Here is a 15,153-nt window from a genome sequence, read left to right on the forward strand (position 1 = left end):
CATCCTTGCCATTGAGGGGTCCTGAGCGTAGGGCATGACATGCACTGGGATGAAAAAAAATACACCCCAGCCCCATCCCAGAGCTGGGACAGAACCCAGGAGTCCTGACTCCCAGCTCCTACTGACATCCTGAATCAAACCAATGGACCCACCTAGCCTGCTATCCCAATTCATATGAGACCCATGGACCCATCTAGACCCATCTCCCCTCCACCTACCCATGGCCCATATACCCACCAGTGACCCCATGGTATAGCCCCCGCCCCAACCCTGTGTCACCCCTCACCTGCCAGGGTGTCTGGGATGCGCCGGAGCTGCCGGAGGCTCTGGTCCAGGAGGAAGCAGTAGCCATTGACATACATGTTCTCCCCACAGGCCCGGTGCACCGTGGGGCCGCACACCTGGGGCATGAGAAGGCACGGGGTCAGTAGGTGCCCCTCTGAACAGAGCACTGAGGGTGAGGGAGAGAACCTGGGGTCTGCTCCCTCCCATGGATATGCAGCGAAAGCCCCTGCCAGGGCAGGCGACCCCCTTAGGGCAGAGGGACCCTCACGGGGGCATCACGTGGTTCCCACACTCCCTGCTATGGCAGCAGCCAGTCAATGATGCCATGTCAATGTTAACCCTTTGCCACGCTACCTGCTAAGTTCACACACAGTCACTTTCACCATGGCAACAACCCAGTTACAATGCTCAGCTTCCTGCTTTCTTCCAGTCACTGTCACCATGGCAACATCAGCCAGTTGCCTTCATCCCTCACAACATCATCTCACGGTCACTGTTGCCAAAGTGAGGATACCTGGCTACCACCATTCCCCACTGCATCCTTGTGCCCCCCCCTCCCCCAGTTACGGGAGTTACCAACAGCCCTCGCACAGTTATCCTATAGTCATAGTGACGTCACCCAATTGTCATCTCTGAACCATCGCTCCAGTCACTCTGACACTGCCCAGTTACTACCATCAATGGCTAGTGGGGTTTGTGGGGGGAGCTGTCCCCTGGAATGATGAAGGAGCAAATGTCAGACCCCAGTCCCAGCTCCCATTTCCCCTGGGTGTGGTACCTACCAGGAACTGGGAGCCTCGGGCAGCCAGAGACAAACCGAGGGACATGTTCATGGCATCGCGGGGCCCTGACAGGGGAGAGATGCAGACCAGGGTGAGAAAATAAACTCCACTCCCATCCCAGAGCGGAGGATAGAACAGAGGATTTCTGACTCCCAACTCTAACCACTAGACCCCACCCCAACACAACACACCCCACCCCACTCCACTCCCTCCCAGAGCTGGTGACAGAGCCCAGGAGTCCTGTCTCCCACCCGAATCCTATTGCAGCACCCCACACCACAGGATGCCCCTACTCTGGATGGGGATCTCCTGGCAGCGTCTGGAGCTTGGGTCGCACTTGTAGACTTTGCCGGTTTCATTCACACCTCCCATCTGCAGCGGGGCCCCAACGATCACCCTGCAGGGAGAGAACAGAGGGGGGCTAAGGAGATGCCCCATTACACCCAGTGCAGTGGGTCCCACAAGGGGCAGCCCAGCCAGACAAGCCCCTCAGCATTGGGCATGAGTCATGTGGGGCCCGAGCCCACGTTCGGCCCTTACCCCCCAGCGCTGGCACTCCCGAACTGCACCACACTCTGCCCAAACCCCGCTGCTGCCTCCTGGAAGGTGATGGGTCCCTCCACATCCATGCTGAATCCACGGCTCAGTGCCAGCACTGCAGGGGTTAAACAGTCACCAGTTAGCGCTTCCCCTATGGAGAATGGGCCAGTAGTTGGGGCTGAGGGGCCGGCTCCTTCTGGCTACAGGACTGAATTCCACCTCCATCCCCCCACTCTAACCCACCAAATCCCACTCCTCTCCCAAAGCCAGGGATAGAACCCAGGTGTCCTGCCTCCATGCTCCTCACCACCTGCTCCCTAGCCCTCAAGGGTTATATTATGCAAATCATTCCCCACATTCATTTGCATAGCACCAGACACTCCCACTTAAAAATAAATATCATGAGTAGAGCTAGCGTTAGTGAACAAATCGCTAGATTTATCTCCATCAGCTTTCCTGATGCTGATCCGTAGTGGGTGCACTTCCTGTAGGGGTAGAAGGGGCAGATCAGACTTCATAGACTGATAGATTCCAAGGCCAGAAGGGACCATTGTGATACCTCCCGGATAACACAGGCCAGAGAACTTCCCTGCATTAATTCCTCATTGAACTATGGCAGAGCTTTCAGAAAAACGTCCAATCACGATTTTAAAATTCCAGTGATGGAGAATCACTGGCGGCAGAAGAGCTTCTTCCGCTGACAGAGCTACCACCACTCATTGAGGTTGTTTAATTATGTTGCCTGGAGAGCTCTTTCCTGTCAGCATGGAGTAGCTACATGACTGATCTTACATTGGTGCAGCTGCATCGGTAAAGCTGTGCCACTGTACGCTCCCTAGTGTAGACACGGCCTTTGTTTGTCTATCATCAACTTTCAGCCATTGGATCGTGTTAGCCCCTTATCTGCTAGATTGAAGAGACCATTATTAAATATTTGTCCTCCTCATAGGTACTCATAGACTGGGGTCGTCACCCTTTAACCTTCCCTTAATTAGATTGAGCTCCTTGAGTCTATCACTATGAGGCAGGTTTTCCAATCCTTTCATTCGTCTCATGGCTCTTCTCTGACCCCTCTCCAATTTATCAACATCCTTCATGAACTGTGGGCACCAGAACTGGACTCACTATTGCAGCAGCGGTTGCACCAGGGCCAAATACAGAGGTAAAATGCAGTAGAACCTCAGAGTTATCAACACCCCTGGGAATGGAGGTTGTTCGTAACTCTGAAATGTTCGTATCTCAAACAAAACATGATGGTTGTTCTTTCAAACATTTACAACTGAACATTGACATAATCCAGCTTTGAAACTTTACTATTGTGAGAAAGTTCCTCCTCTGCCTTGGTGGGTCCTGTGCTTTTTAGCGGATTTGCTCGCCTCATAGGTTGATGGCAGCCCTCAGTTTGGCCACTTCTGCTAGAGGCTCAAACTTGCCGTTCACTCAGCTAACCTCATCACTGGCCAGCATGGGGGAAATGGAGAACAATCCCCACAGTCTCTGTTGTCCCACCTAGTGGGCTGGGGACAGGCCAGATCACTTTCCAAATTAGACCTTCCCCTCTGGTGTGTCTCACAGACCAGGTCAACTTTTCTTGTGTCAGATAGGGAGTTGGGAGGATGTGGGGAACCCAGGCCCGCCCTCTACACCAGGTTCCAGCCCAGGGCCCTGTGGATAGCAGCTGTCTACAACGTCTCCTGTATCAGCTGAGTGACAGCTACAACTCCCTGGGCTACTTCCCCATGGCCTCCTCCAAACACCTTCTTTATCCTCACCTCAGGAACATCCTCCTGAAGCCTGATCACACTTGTACTCCTTAGTCCTCCCGCAGCACATCACCTCACTCCCTGCTCCTTGCACACTCTCCACTAACTGAGGGGAGGTCATTTTTAATCCAGGTGTTCTGATTAGCCTGCCTGCCATAATTGATTCTAGTATGTTCTTAATTGGCTCCAGGTGTCTTAATTAGCCTGCCTGTCTTAATTGGTTCTAGCAGGTTCCTGATTGCTCTAGCGCAGCCCCTGCTCTGGTCACTCAGGGAACAGAAAACTACTCATCCAGTGGCCAGTATATTTGCCCTCTACCAGACTCCTGTACCCCACTGGTCTGCATCTGTTACACTGTGCAGAAGAAAAATGCAGCTTCCCCTTTATATTTTTAGTAGTTTACTTTTAACACAGCATGGTACTATAGTTGCTTTTTTTCTTTTTTCTTTTGGTCTCTGCTGCTGCCTGGGTGTGTAGTTCCGATTTAAATGAGGTGTGCGGTTGACTTGTCAGTTCGTAACTCTGAGCTTCAACTGTAACCTCGCAATTCCTGCTTGAGATTCCCTAAACTCATGTCACACAAGAAACAGGCAGTGGATGGCAACACTGAATCCCTAATGCATTGGGTAGCTAACTAACTCCCCACCTCTGCCCGTGGGACTGGCTGGGAGAAGTGGGTGAGTGGGGAAACTCTTCTCTAATTGGCTGATCGTTAACCTCCTGGGGAAGGGTAGCCAATCAGGGCCGCCGCAGGAGGCAAGCGGGGCTGAGAGGAATTGTGGGAGAGCAGTAGGGAGTGTAATAACCTCTCAGGGTGGCTCTGCTCTCCTCTCCCTCAGCCCTTCTGCCCTCTCCATCCCTGCAAGCCCAGACCTGGGATGGAGAGTCCCCTTGGAGCAGCCCCCTCCAGGCTGGGAGGAGGTAAAGACCCTCCAGATTTGCAGGAGGAGCAGATGTGGGGCAAGGTGGGGTGTAGAATTGTGGGGTTGGGGGGTGAGGTTGGAAAATTGTGGGGATGGTTGGACAAAGGGGGTGCTGAGAGGGCAGGGGCAGGCTCCCCGATCTTCCCTTCATCCCTTTTTCGGACCCGTCTCCCAATGTGCCTCAAACTCCCCAGTCCCATGCTCAAGTCTGTCATCCTTATTCTCAGTCACCACAACGTGTGACCTCCCCCACTCCCTCAGAGGTCCCGGCTTCACAGACAGCGGAGATGTGATTTTGAATCACGAAGAAGCTGTGGTGGCTTTACAGCAGGACCCTGCCAACCATGTCCACTTCCTGCCCACGAACCGCAGCCCCAGCCCACATCTTACCAAACGTGCTCCATGGAGAGGGAGAATCACACCTCCCCCCATCCCCTCCCTGAGACACCCAACAAGTGGCCACATCTCAGTGCTGGGTGAGGGAATCCCTGTACAAACAGCCCCCAGGCCCCATCCCATAGGTGGCTGCATCTCAGCGCTGGGCAAATAACTTCAGGGATTCCATGCCTGAAAAATACGGCTTTCATGAGCATTATACCATGGTTTTGGTGTGGTATTTTCAAATAAAACAATGTCCAGAGAATGATAATTATAATCCAGTGTAAAAACAGAGCCCTCACCTGTGTATTCAAATAGATTCACACCAACTTTAGATCATGCCCTTAACTGTTCATTGTTGACTAACATAACCTCTTTTACTCTGTTCAGGTTGGCACTGGGGGCCTGTTTCACACATTTTAACAATTTCGCTATCTCATTGCTCATTTGTGGCTACTACAGTCTCTCTCTGGCTCTGGAATGACATTTCTCCAGGTCCAAGCGCCCTTCATGTCCCCCTGTGAGCATGTCAGCTTGTAACATCTTCGGCGCTACTGTTCTATTTCCTCTAAACAATACACCATCACTAACAGACAGTTCTGCTTTGAACTGAAAATATGGAGTTGATCTGGAATGTCCTGACCATTGCTAGGCAGAGATGGGCTTCACCTAACAAAGAGAGGGAAAAGCATCTTCGCAAGCAGGCTGGCTAACCTAGTGAGGAGAGCTTTAAACTAGGTTCACTGGGGGAAGGAGACCAAAGCCCTGAGGCAAGTGGGGAAGTGGGATACCAGGAGGAGGCACGAGCAGAAGAGCGCAAGAGGGAAGGACTCCTGCCTCATACTGAGAAAGTAGGACAATCAGCGAGTTATCTTAAGTGCCTATACACAAATGCAAGAAGCCTGGGAAACAAGCAGGGAGAACTGGAAGTCCTCATACAGTCAAGGAACTATGGTGTGATTGGAATAACAGAGACTTGGTGGGATAACTCACATGACTGGAGTACTGTCATGGATGGATATAAACTGTTCAAGAAGGACAGGCAGGGCATAGAAGATGCAGGAGTTGCATTGTATGTAAGAGAGCAGTATGACTGCTCAGAGCTCTGGTATGAAACTACAGAAAAACCTGAGAGTCTCTGGATTAAGTTTAGAAGTGTGAGCAACAAAGGTGATGATGTGGTGGGAATCTGCTATAGACCACCAGACCAGGAGGATGAGGTGGATGAGGCTTTCTTCAGGCAACTAACAGAAGTTACTAGATCACAGGCCCTGGTTCTCATGGGGGACTTCAATCACCCCGATATCTGCTGGGAGAGCAATACAGCAGTGCACAGACAATCCAGGAAGTTTTTGGAAAATGTAGGGGACAATTTCCTGGTGTAAGTGCTGAAGGAACCAACCAAGCAGAGCTGTTCTCGACCTGTTGCTCACAAACAGGGAAGAATTTAAAGGGGAAGCAAAAGTGGATGGGAACCTGGGAGGCAGTGACCATGAGATGGTTGAGTTCAGGATCCTGACACAAGGAAGAAAGGAGAGCAGCAGAATACAGACCATGGACTTAAGAAAAGCAGACTTTGACTCCCTCGGGGAACTGATGGGCAGGATCTCCTGGGAGAATAACATGAAGGGGAAAGGAGTCCAGGAGAACTGGCTGTATTTTAAAGAATCCTTGTTGAGGTTGCAGGAACAAACCATTCCAAGGTGTAGAAAGAATAGTAAATAGGGCAGGCGACCAGCTTGGCTTAACAGTGAAATCCTTGCTGATCTTAAACACAAAAAAGCAGCTTACAAGAAATGGAAGTTTGGACAAATGACCAGGGAGGAGTATACAAATATTGCTCAGGCATGCAGGAGTGAAATCAGGAAGGCCAAATCACACTTGGAGTTGCAGCTAGCAAGGGATGTTAAGAGTATCAAGAAGGGTTTCTACAGGTATGTTAACAACAAGAAGGTCAGGGAAAGTGTGGGCCCCTTACTGAATGGGGGAGGCAACCCAGTGACAGAGGGTGTGGAAAAAGCTAATGTACTCAATGTTTGTTCGTCTCTGTCTTCATGAACAAGATCAGCTCCCAGACTGCTGCACTGGGCAGCACAGTATGGGTAGGAGGTGACCATCCCTCTGTGGAGAAAGAAGTGGTTCAGGACTATTTAGAAAAGCTGGACGAGCACAAGTCCATGGGGCCGGATGTGCTGCATCTGAGGGTGCTAAAGGAGCTGGCGGATGTGATTGCAGAGCAATTGGCCATTATCTTTGAAAACTCATGGCGACCTGGCACGGTCCCGGATGACTGGAAAAAGGCTAATGTTGTGCCCATCTTTAAAAAAGGGAAGGAGGAGGATCTGGGGAACTACAGGCCAGTCAGCCTCACCTCAGTCCCTGGAAAAATCATGGAGCAGGTCCTCAAGGAATCAATTTTGAAGCACTTAGAGGAGAGGAAAGTGATCAGGAACAGTCAGCATGGATTCACCAAGTGCAAGGCATGCCTGACTAACCTAATTGACTTCTATGATGAGATAACTGGCTCTGTGAATGAGGAAAAAGCAGTGGCCGTGTTATTCCTTGACTTTAGCAAAGCTTTTGATATGGTCTCCCACTGTATTCTTGCCAGCAAGTTAAAGAAGTATGGGCTGGAAGATTGGACTATAAGGTGGTGTAGACGGGTTGACTCACCCCTGCGGCGCCTCCTGCTGGTGACTCTGGGGAATCAGCTCTGTCCAGCGCAGGAGCGCCCTCTGCAGGCCGGTGATCCACCTGTCCTCTGGCCCCCGTGTCCCTCCCTGGACCCGGTGCCCTTTCACATGGGGTGCTGCCCCTGGCAGTAACCCCTTTCTCTCTGGGTCTCCCCTCCTTGGGGAACCCCCACCCTCTATCCCCACCTTGCCTCAGTATTGGCTACTGCCAGTCATTGTCTAGCCCCACACTCTGGGGCAGACTGCAGTATCAGCCACTCATCACAGGCAAAGGGGTTTGGACCTGCTGCCTTGGCCTACCCCTGGGCTGCCCTCTGCAACCCCCAGTACCTGTTAGCCCAACACTAGGCCGCAGCCTGGGGCTTTCCAGGCTGGAGCTCCCCAGCTCCTCAGCCTTTCCCCAGCCCTGCTTCACTCAGGTATCCAGTCTCAAGCTCCCTGCAGCCAGGCCCTTCTCTCTCTGAAGGCAGAGAGAGACTGTCTGCTTCCCTGGCCTTCTTATAAGGCCCTGTGGCTCAGCTTGGGGCGTGGCCTCACCTGCAGCCACTTCCCAATCAGCCCAGCCTAAAGGCTGTCTTCCAGCCTCGGCCCCTTCCCAGGGCTGGAGCAGGGGTTCACCCTGCTACAGGTGGATAGAAAGCTGGCTAAATCATCGGGCTCAATGGGTAGTGATCAATGGCTCCATGGCTAGTTGGCAGCCAGTATCAAGTGGAGTGCCCCAAGGGTCGGTCCTGGGGATGGTTTTGTTCAATATCTTCATTAATGATCTGGAGGTTGGCGTGGACTGCACCCTCAGCAAGTTTGCAGATGACACTAAACTGGGAGGAGTGGTAGAGATAGGATATAGAGGGATATAGAGGGACCTAGACAAATTAGAGGACTGGGCCAAAAGAAACCTGATGAGGTTCAACAAGGACAAGTGCAGAGTCCTGCACTTAGGACGGAAGAATCCCATGCACTGCTACAGACTAGGGACCGAATGACTAGGCAGCAGTTCTGTAGAAAAGGACCTGGGTCAGGAGCAACACCAGGGTTTCTGGTGCCCTAGGCAGAATTCAGGGGGTGGCATTTTGTGCGCTCCCCATGGGGCGCGCAGGAGCTTCCTGTTCCACTCCCATCGCGCCACCGAAGAAGGACCCTCTGCCGAAATTGCGCAGGCGACAGCAGCAGTCATTAAGCTGCTCAATTGCCTGCTGCTGTTTTCGGCAGAAGGTCCTTCTTTAGCGGCGTGACGGGCGCGGAATCGGAAGCTCCCGTGTGCCCCATGGGGAGCGCACAAAATGCTGCCCCCTGAATCCTGGAGCCCTAGGTGGACCGCCTAGGGTCACCTAATGGAAGCGCCGGCCCTGCCTAGCAGTTATGGTGGAAGAGAAGCTGGATATGAGTCAACAGTGTGCCTTTGTTGCTGAGAAGGCTAATGGCATTTTGGGCTATATAAGTAGGAGCATTGCCAGCAGATTGAGGGACGTGATCATTCCCCTCTATTCAGCATTGGTGAGGCCTCATCTGGAGTACTGTGCCCAGTTTTGCGCTCAACACTACAATGAGGATGTGGAAAAATTGGAAAGAGTCCAGCGGAGGGCAGCAGAAATTATTAGGGGGCTGAAGCAAATGACTTATGAGGAGAGGCTGAGGGAACTGGAATTGTTTAGTCTGCAGAAGAGAAAAATGAGGGGCTATTTGATAGCTGCTTTCAACTACCTGAAGTGGGGCTCCAAAGAGGATGGAGCTAGGCTGTTCTCAGTGGTACCAGATGATAGAACAAGGAGTAATGGTCTCAAGTTACAGTGGGGGAGGTTTAGGTTGGATATTAGGAAAAACTTTTTCACAAGGAGGATGGTGAAGCACTGGAATGGGTTACCTAGGGAGGTGGTGGAATCTCCTTCCTTAGAGGTTTTTAAGGTCAGGCTTGACAAAGCCCTGGCTGGGATGATTTAGTTGCGGATTAGGTCCTGCTTTGAGCAGGGGATTGGACTAGATGACCTCCTGAGGTCCCTTCCAACCCTAATATTCTATGATTCTATGACAACCCAACAGTAATAGCCTTAATTACCCTCCGTAAAGTCTCATCATTAGCTTTAGTCTGAGCAAGTTCATTGCAACTAATCAAGAAAGAGATCTTGGAGTCATCGTGGATAGTTCTCTGAAGACATCCACGCAGTGTGCAGAGGCGGTCAAAAAAGCAAACAGGATGTTAGGAATCATCCAAAAAGGGATAGAGAATAAGACAGAGAATATCTTATTGCCCTTATATAAACCCATGGTACACCCACATCTTGAATACTGCATACAGATGTGTTCTCCTCATCTCCAAAAAGATATACTGGCATTAGAAAAGGTTCAGAAAAGGGCAACTAAAATGATTAGGGGTTTGGAACGGGTCCCATATGAGGAGAGATTAAAGAGGCTAGGACTTTTCAGCTTGGAAAAGAGGAGACTAAGGGTATGTCAACACTACCCGCAGGATCAGCAGGTAGTGATTGATCTCTCGGTGATCGATTTATCGCGTGTAGTGTAGACATGATAAATCGATCCACGATCGCTCTCCTGTTGACTGCTGAACTCCAGCTCGGTGAGACGTTGAAGCAAAGTCGACGGGGGAGCCGCGGCAATCGACCCCGCACCATGAGGACGCGAGGTAAGTTGAACTAAGATACATCGACTTCAGCTATGCTATTCTCATAGCTGAAGTTGCGTATCTTAGGTGTAGACCAGGCCAAAGGGGGATATGATAGAGGTCTATAAAATCATGAGTGGTGTGGAGAAAGTGAATAAGGAAAAGTTATTTACTTGTTCCCATAATATAAAAACTAGGGGCCACCAAATGAAAATAATCAGCAGCAGATTTAAAACAAATAAAAGGAAGTTCTTCTTCACTCAGCGCACAGTTAACCTGTGGAACTCCTTGCCTGAGGAGGTTGTGAAGGTTGGGACTATCACAGGGTTTAAAAGAGAACTGGGTAAATTCATGAAGGTTAAGTCCATGAATGGCTATTAGCCAGGATGGGTAAGGAATGGTGTTCCTAGCCTCTGTTTGTGAGAGGGTGGAGATGGATGGCAGGAGAGAGATCACTTAATCATTACTTGTTAGGTTCACTACCTCTGGGGCATCTGGCATTGGCCACTGTTGGCAGACAGGATACTGGGCTGGATGGACCTTTGGTGTGACCCAGTATGGCCGTTCTTATGTTCTTATGTTCAAAACCTTTCTGAGACTGAGCACCAGACCCCACTCCCTTCCCAAAGCTGGGGATAGAACCCAGGAGTCCTGACTCCCAGCCCCTCCCCACCAGCTCATTCAAGTTTCCCTTGTGTCTAGCCCTGGATGGCCATTTTATACAAATCATTCCATGCATTCATTTGCATAGGAGCAGAAATTTCCACATGAAGAATAAATATAATGAGTGCATTTAGCACTGGTGAATGAAGCCCTTGATTTCTCTCTTGCTGACCGGGATTCATGTGGGGAGAGGGACCTTGTGTTGGGTCACAGGGGCAGATCAGCCTTCACTGAATGACAGAATAGAATGCCAGAAGGAACTGCTGTGTTCATCTAGCCTGACTTCCTGTGTAACATGAGCCAGAGAGCTTCTCTGAAGTAATCTCTGTTTGAACTAGACTGGAACATTTAGAAAAAGATCCAATCTTGATGTAAAATTGCCAGTGACGGGGAATCTACCGTGACCCCTGGTAAATTGTTCCAGTGGTTAATTACTGTCACTGTTAGAAATGTTACACCTCATTTCCCGTCTGAATGTGCCTAGTTTCAGCTTCCAGCCATTGGATCCTGTTAGACCTCCCTCTGCTAGACTGAAGAGCCCACTATTAAATATTTGTTCCCCGCGCAGGTACTTATAGACTGAGATCATCACCCCTTGGCCTTCACTTTGTGAATCTAAATAGTGATAGATTCAAGGAGCTCAATCTATCAGGCAGGTTTTCTAATGCTTTGATCATTCTCATGGCTGTTCTCCGAGCCCTCTCCAATTTATCAACCTCCTTCTTCAACTGTGGGCACCAGAACTGGCCCCAGGAGTCCAGCAGCTCTCGCACCACTGGCAAATACAGAGGTAAAATAACCTCTCTGATCCTACTCAAGTTCACCCTTTTTATGCATCCAAGGGTTGGCCGCAGCATCTCACTGGGAGCTCCTTGGCCCAGGCAGTTCTCGGTCTCTCTGCCGAGTCTATCAGTCAATGCAGGGTCGCCTGGTAAGCTTGTGCCGGGGGAGCAAGAGCTGAGACCCACAAAACCCATGTCACACAAGAAATACCAAATAGCCCATCAGTGGTAACAGTGAATCCCTGACACACACCGTGGCCATCTCTCCCCAAGAATCCCCTGGGAGCTGCCCCCTCCAGGCCTGGGAGGTAGTAAATACCCCCCGCCCCAGAGCTGTAGGAGGAGCAAATATGGGGCAAAGCAGGGTGCAGAATTGTGGAGCTGGGTGGGTGGTTCCTGTGGATGAAGGAGCTGAGGTTGGGGGAGGAGCTGAGGTGGCCTCTTCCATTCTTCCCTTCATCTCTTTTCAGATCCCATCTTCCAGTCTGTCCCCCATTCCCAGCCCATCTCCCTCACTCTCAGCCACCCCAAAGTCGGCCCCCCTCCATTCCCTGATGGGTCCAGGCCTCACAGACAAAAGAGACGTGATGTTGAAGCGGCTGTGGTTTTACAGCAGGATTGCAGAGTTGCAAACACTACATCCACTTCACACCTGTCGGACCTTCCCTCCCCCTTCACAATGAGGACACACGTCCCACAGAGAAGGAGAGTCGCACCTGTGACCCACTCCCATCCCAGAGAGCCTGGGGGAATAGAACACAGAGGGAACTGAACCCAGGAGTCCTGATTATCAGCCCCCCGGCGATGGGTGGCAAGTTTGTAAAAATTTTGGTGGTGCCCAGAACCCGCCCCCCAACTCCGCCCCCACCTGCCTAAGGCTCTGGGAGGGGGCTCGGTGGGGGAGGTCTGGGGTGCAGATCCTGGGCAGGGGATTAGGGTGCAGGAGAGGTGCAGGGTGCAGGCTTTAGGATGGAGTTTGGGTGCTGGGTGCAGGCTCTGGGATGGGGCAGGGGGTGGGTGTGCAGGAGGGGGTGAAGGGTGCAGGCTTTGGGATGGAGTTTGGGGTTGGGAAGGGGTGTGTGGGAAGGGGGAGGGGGTGCACCTTCTGGAGAGGAAGTTTGGGGATAGGATGGAGTGCAGGGTGAGGGCTGTGGGGCTGAGAATGGAGGGGTTCATGATGCGGGGGGGGGGCTCAGGGCTAGGGAAGAGGGTTGGCCTTGGGGTGACGGCTGTGGATGAGGGGTTCATGATGCAGGGGGGCTCAGGGCTAGGGAAGAGGGTTGGGCTGTGGGGTGAGGGCTGTGGGGCTGTGGATGAGGGGTTCATGATGCAGGGGGGCTCAGAGCTAGGGCAGAGGGTTGGGATGTAGGGTGAGGGCTGTGGGGCTGGGGATGAGGGGTTCATGATGTGGGGGGCTCAGGGCTGGGGCAGAGGATTAGGGTGCAGAGGGATGAGGGTTGGGGCTGAGGATGAGGGGTTCATGCAGCAGGGGGGCTCAGGGCTGGGGCTGAGGATTAGGGCACAGGGGGATGAGGGGTTCATGATGTGGGGGCGCTCAGGGCTGGGGCTGAGGATTAGGGTGTGGGGGGATGAGGGCTCTGGCTGGGGCTGAGGATTAGGGTGCAGGGGGATGAGGGGTTCATGCTGTGTGGGGGGGCTCAGTGCTGGGGCAGAGGATTAAGGTGCGAGGGGATGAGGGTTCTGGCTGGGGCTGCGGGATGAAGGGTTCTTGATGCGGGGGGGGCTCAGGGCTGGTGCTGAGGATTAGGCTGTGGAGGGGATGAGGGCTCTGTCTGGGGATGAGGATTAGGGTGCGGGGGGATGAGGGGTTCATGATGTGGGGGCGCTCAGGGCTGGGGCTGAGGATTAGGGTGTGGGGGGATGAGGGCTCTGGCTGGGGCTGAGGATTAGGGTGCAGGGGGATGAGGGGTTCATGCTGTGGGGGGGGGGCTCAGTGCTGAGGCAGAGGATTAAGGTGCGAGGGGATGAGGGTTCTGGCTGGGGCTGCGGGATGAAGGGTTCATGATGCGGGGGGGGGGCTCAGGGCTGGTGCTGAGGATTAGGGTGCAGAGGGGATGAGGGCTCTGTCTGGGGATGAGGATTAGGGCGCAGGGGGATGAGGGGTTCATGCTGTGTGGGGGGGCTCAGTGCTGGGGCAGAGGATTAAGGTGCGAGGGGATGAGGGCTCTGGCTCAGGCTGGGGGATGAGGGGTTCATGATGTGGGGGCACTCAGGGCTGGGGCTGAGGATTAGGGTGCAGGGGGATGAGGGCTCTGGCTGGGGATGAGGGTTTGGGGCATTGGAGAGGCTCAGGGTAAGGGCAGCCTGCCTTGCCAATATTGAGTGGCAGGCACTAGGACCCTGCGGCAGCAGACAGCAGTTCTGCTGGGAGCCCTGCAGCAGCACAGAGCAGCCAGGGGAGAGGCCCCCGCTGCTTTCTCTCAGGCAGGGTCGCGGCGGCAGGGGGAGACCTGCGGGGCCGGGGCCCGATCCAGGCAGGGCCGGGGGAGAGACCCAGCTCCAACTATTGCTGGAACAGGGCACCCAGCCCTGAATATTCCTGGAGCCCAGGCACCGCACACAGATATAACCTGCCGCCTATGCCCCCATCCCTTGACTAAGCCCCTAGAGCCCCATTCCCCTCCCAAATCTGGGGAGAGAATCTAGGACTCCTGATGGAGAGGTCCCCTGCTGTAACCCACTAGACCCCACTCCCCCCACCCCAGAGCGAACCAGGGATTGGACCCAGGAGTCCCGACCATCCAGCTGCTCCCATTCCCCTGCCAGAGGGGTACTCGCTGGGCACCCATGTGGAGGAGCCCAGCGTTTCCCAGTCCCTCTGGCTGGCACTTACCTGCGCACAGGTAGAGGAGCAGAGGCAGGGGGTCCATCCTGTGCTGAGTGAGGGGTATGTGGGGAGCAGGGAGTGAGAGGTTCAAGGACGCTGCCTGGAGAGGAGGCAGCTGAGTGCAGAGGAAAGAGAAGTGATAACTTGAAAAGAAAGAAACACTGGTGGGGGTGGAGGCGGGGACTCAGGGTGTTATAGGGAGGGAGCAGAATGGAGAAAAGAAAAAGTCAAGAACACTGAGACACCCAACTAGTCAGACACACACACAGCTACATGGAGACAGACGAAAAAACAAAAAAGACCAACCACGTTCACCCTGAACTCCCCCATACCCTTCTTCTCCGCTCCCGTCAGTGGTCAACTAGTTACATGTGATGTCATTGTCCATCCCCCAGTGCCCTTTGTAAATTCAAACACCCCTCTAATTTCAATTCTTGGGGAAAATATGGCGAACACACCTACCCTGAGACAAACACACACAACTAGACAGACACCCATACAACTACCCTGAGACAGACAGACACACAACCAGAGAGACAATCACCCCTTCTCTGAGAGAGACAGACACACTGAGATACACAGATACACAATTAGACACACAACTGCAGTGAGAGACACACACACAGCTAAACAGACAGACAGACACACAGACTACTCTGAGGCCTTGTCTACACTACAAGACTATTTCGAATCTACTTAAGTCGAATTTGTGGATTCGACCTTATGAAGTCGAATTTGTGTATCCACAGTAAATACACTAATTCGAATTTCTGAGTCCACATTAACAGGGCCGGCATCGACTTTCGAAGCGGTGCACTGTGGGAAGCTATCCCACAGTTCCCGCAGTCCCCGCTGCCCATTGGAATGCTGGGTAGAGCT

At 52.7% G+C, this 15,153-nt stretch overlaps 1 protein-coding gene across 1 annotated transcript in view; it reads right to left on the bottom strand.

Moving 5' to 3' along the window:
- LOC123368377 (integrin alpha-D-like) overlaps positions 1–14,619 on the bottom strand; it is a 57,383-nt gene extending 42,764 nt beyond the window's left edge. Inside the window, exons 1-5 of the mRNA XM_045013142.1 lie at positions 14,281–14,619; positions 1,608–1,722; positions 1,361–1,464; positions 1,068–1,132; positions 287–401 (exon numbers count right to left, since the gene is read on the bottom strand). Coding sequence (XP_044869077.1) covers positions 287–401; positions 1,068–1,132; positions 1,361–1,464; positions 1,608–1,722; positions 14,281–14,317 — 436 coding nt within the window. The 5' untranslated portion in view covers positions 14,318–14,619. The remainder of the gene's footprint in view (positions 1–286; positions 402–1,067; positions 1,133–1,360; positions 1,465–1,607; positions 1,723–14,280) is intronic.
- Between the last annotated feature and the right edge of the window lie 534 nt (positions 14,620–15,153).

Source organism: Mauremys mutica, chromosome 4 (genome assembly GCF_020497125.1).
Source record: "Mauremys mutica isolate MM-2020 ecotype Southern chromosome 4, ASM2049712v1, whole genome shotgun sequence".
NCBI classification, from domain to species: Eukaryota; Metazoa; Chordata; order Testudines; family Geoemydidae; genus Mauremys; species Mauremys mutica.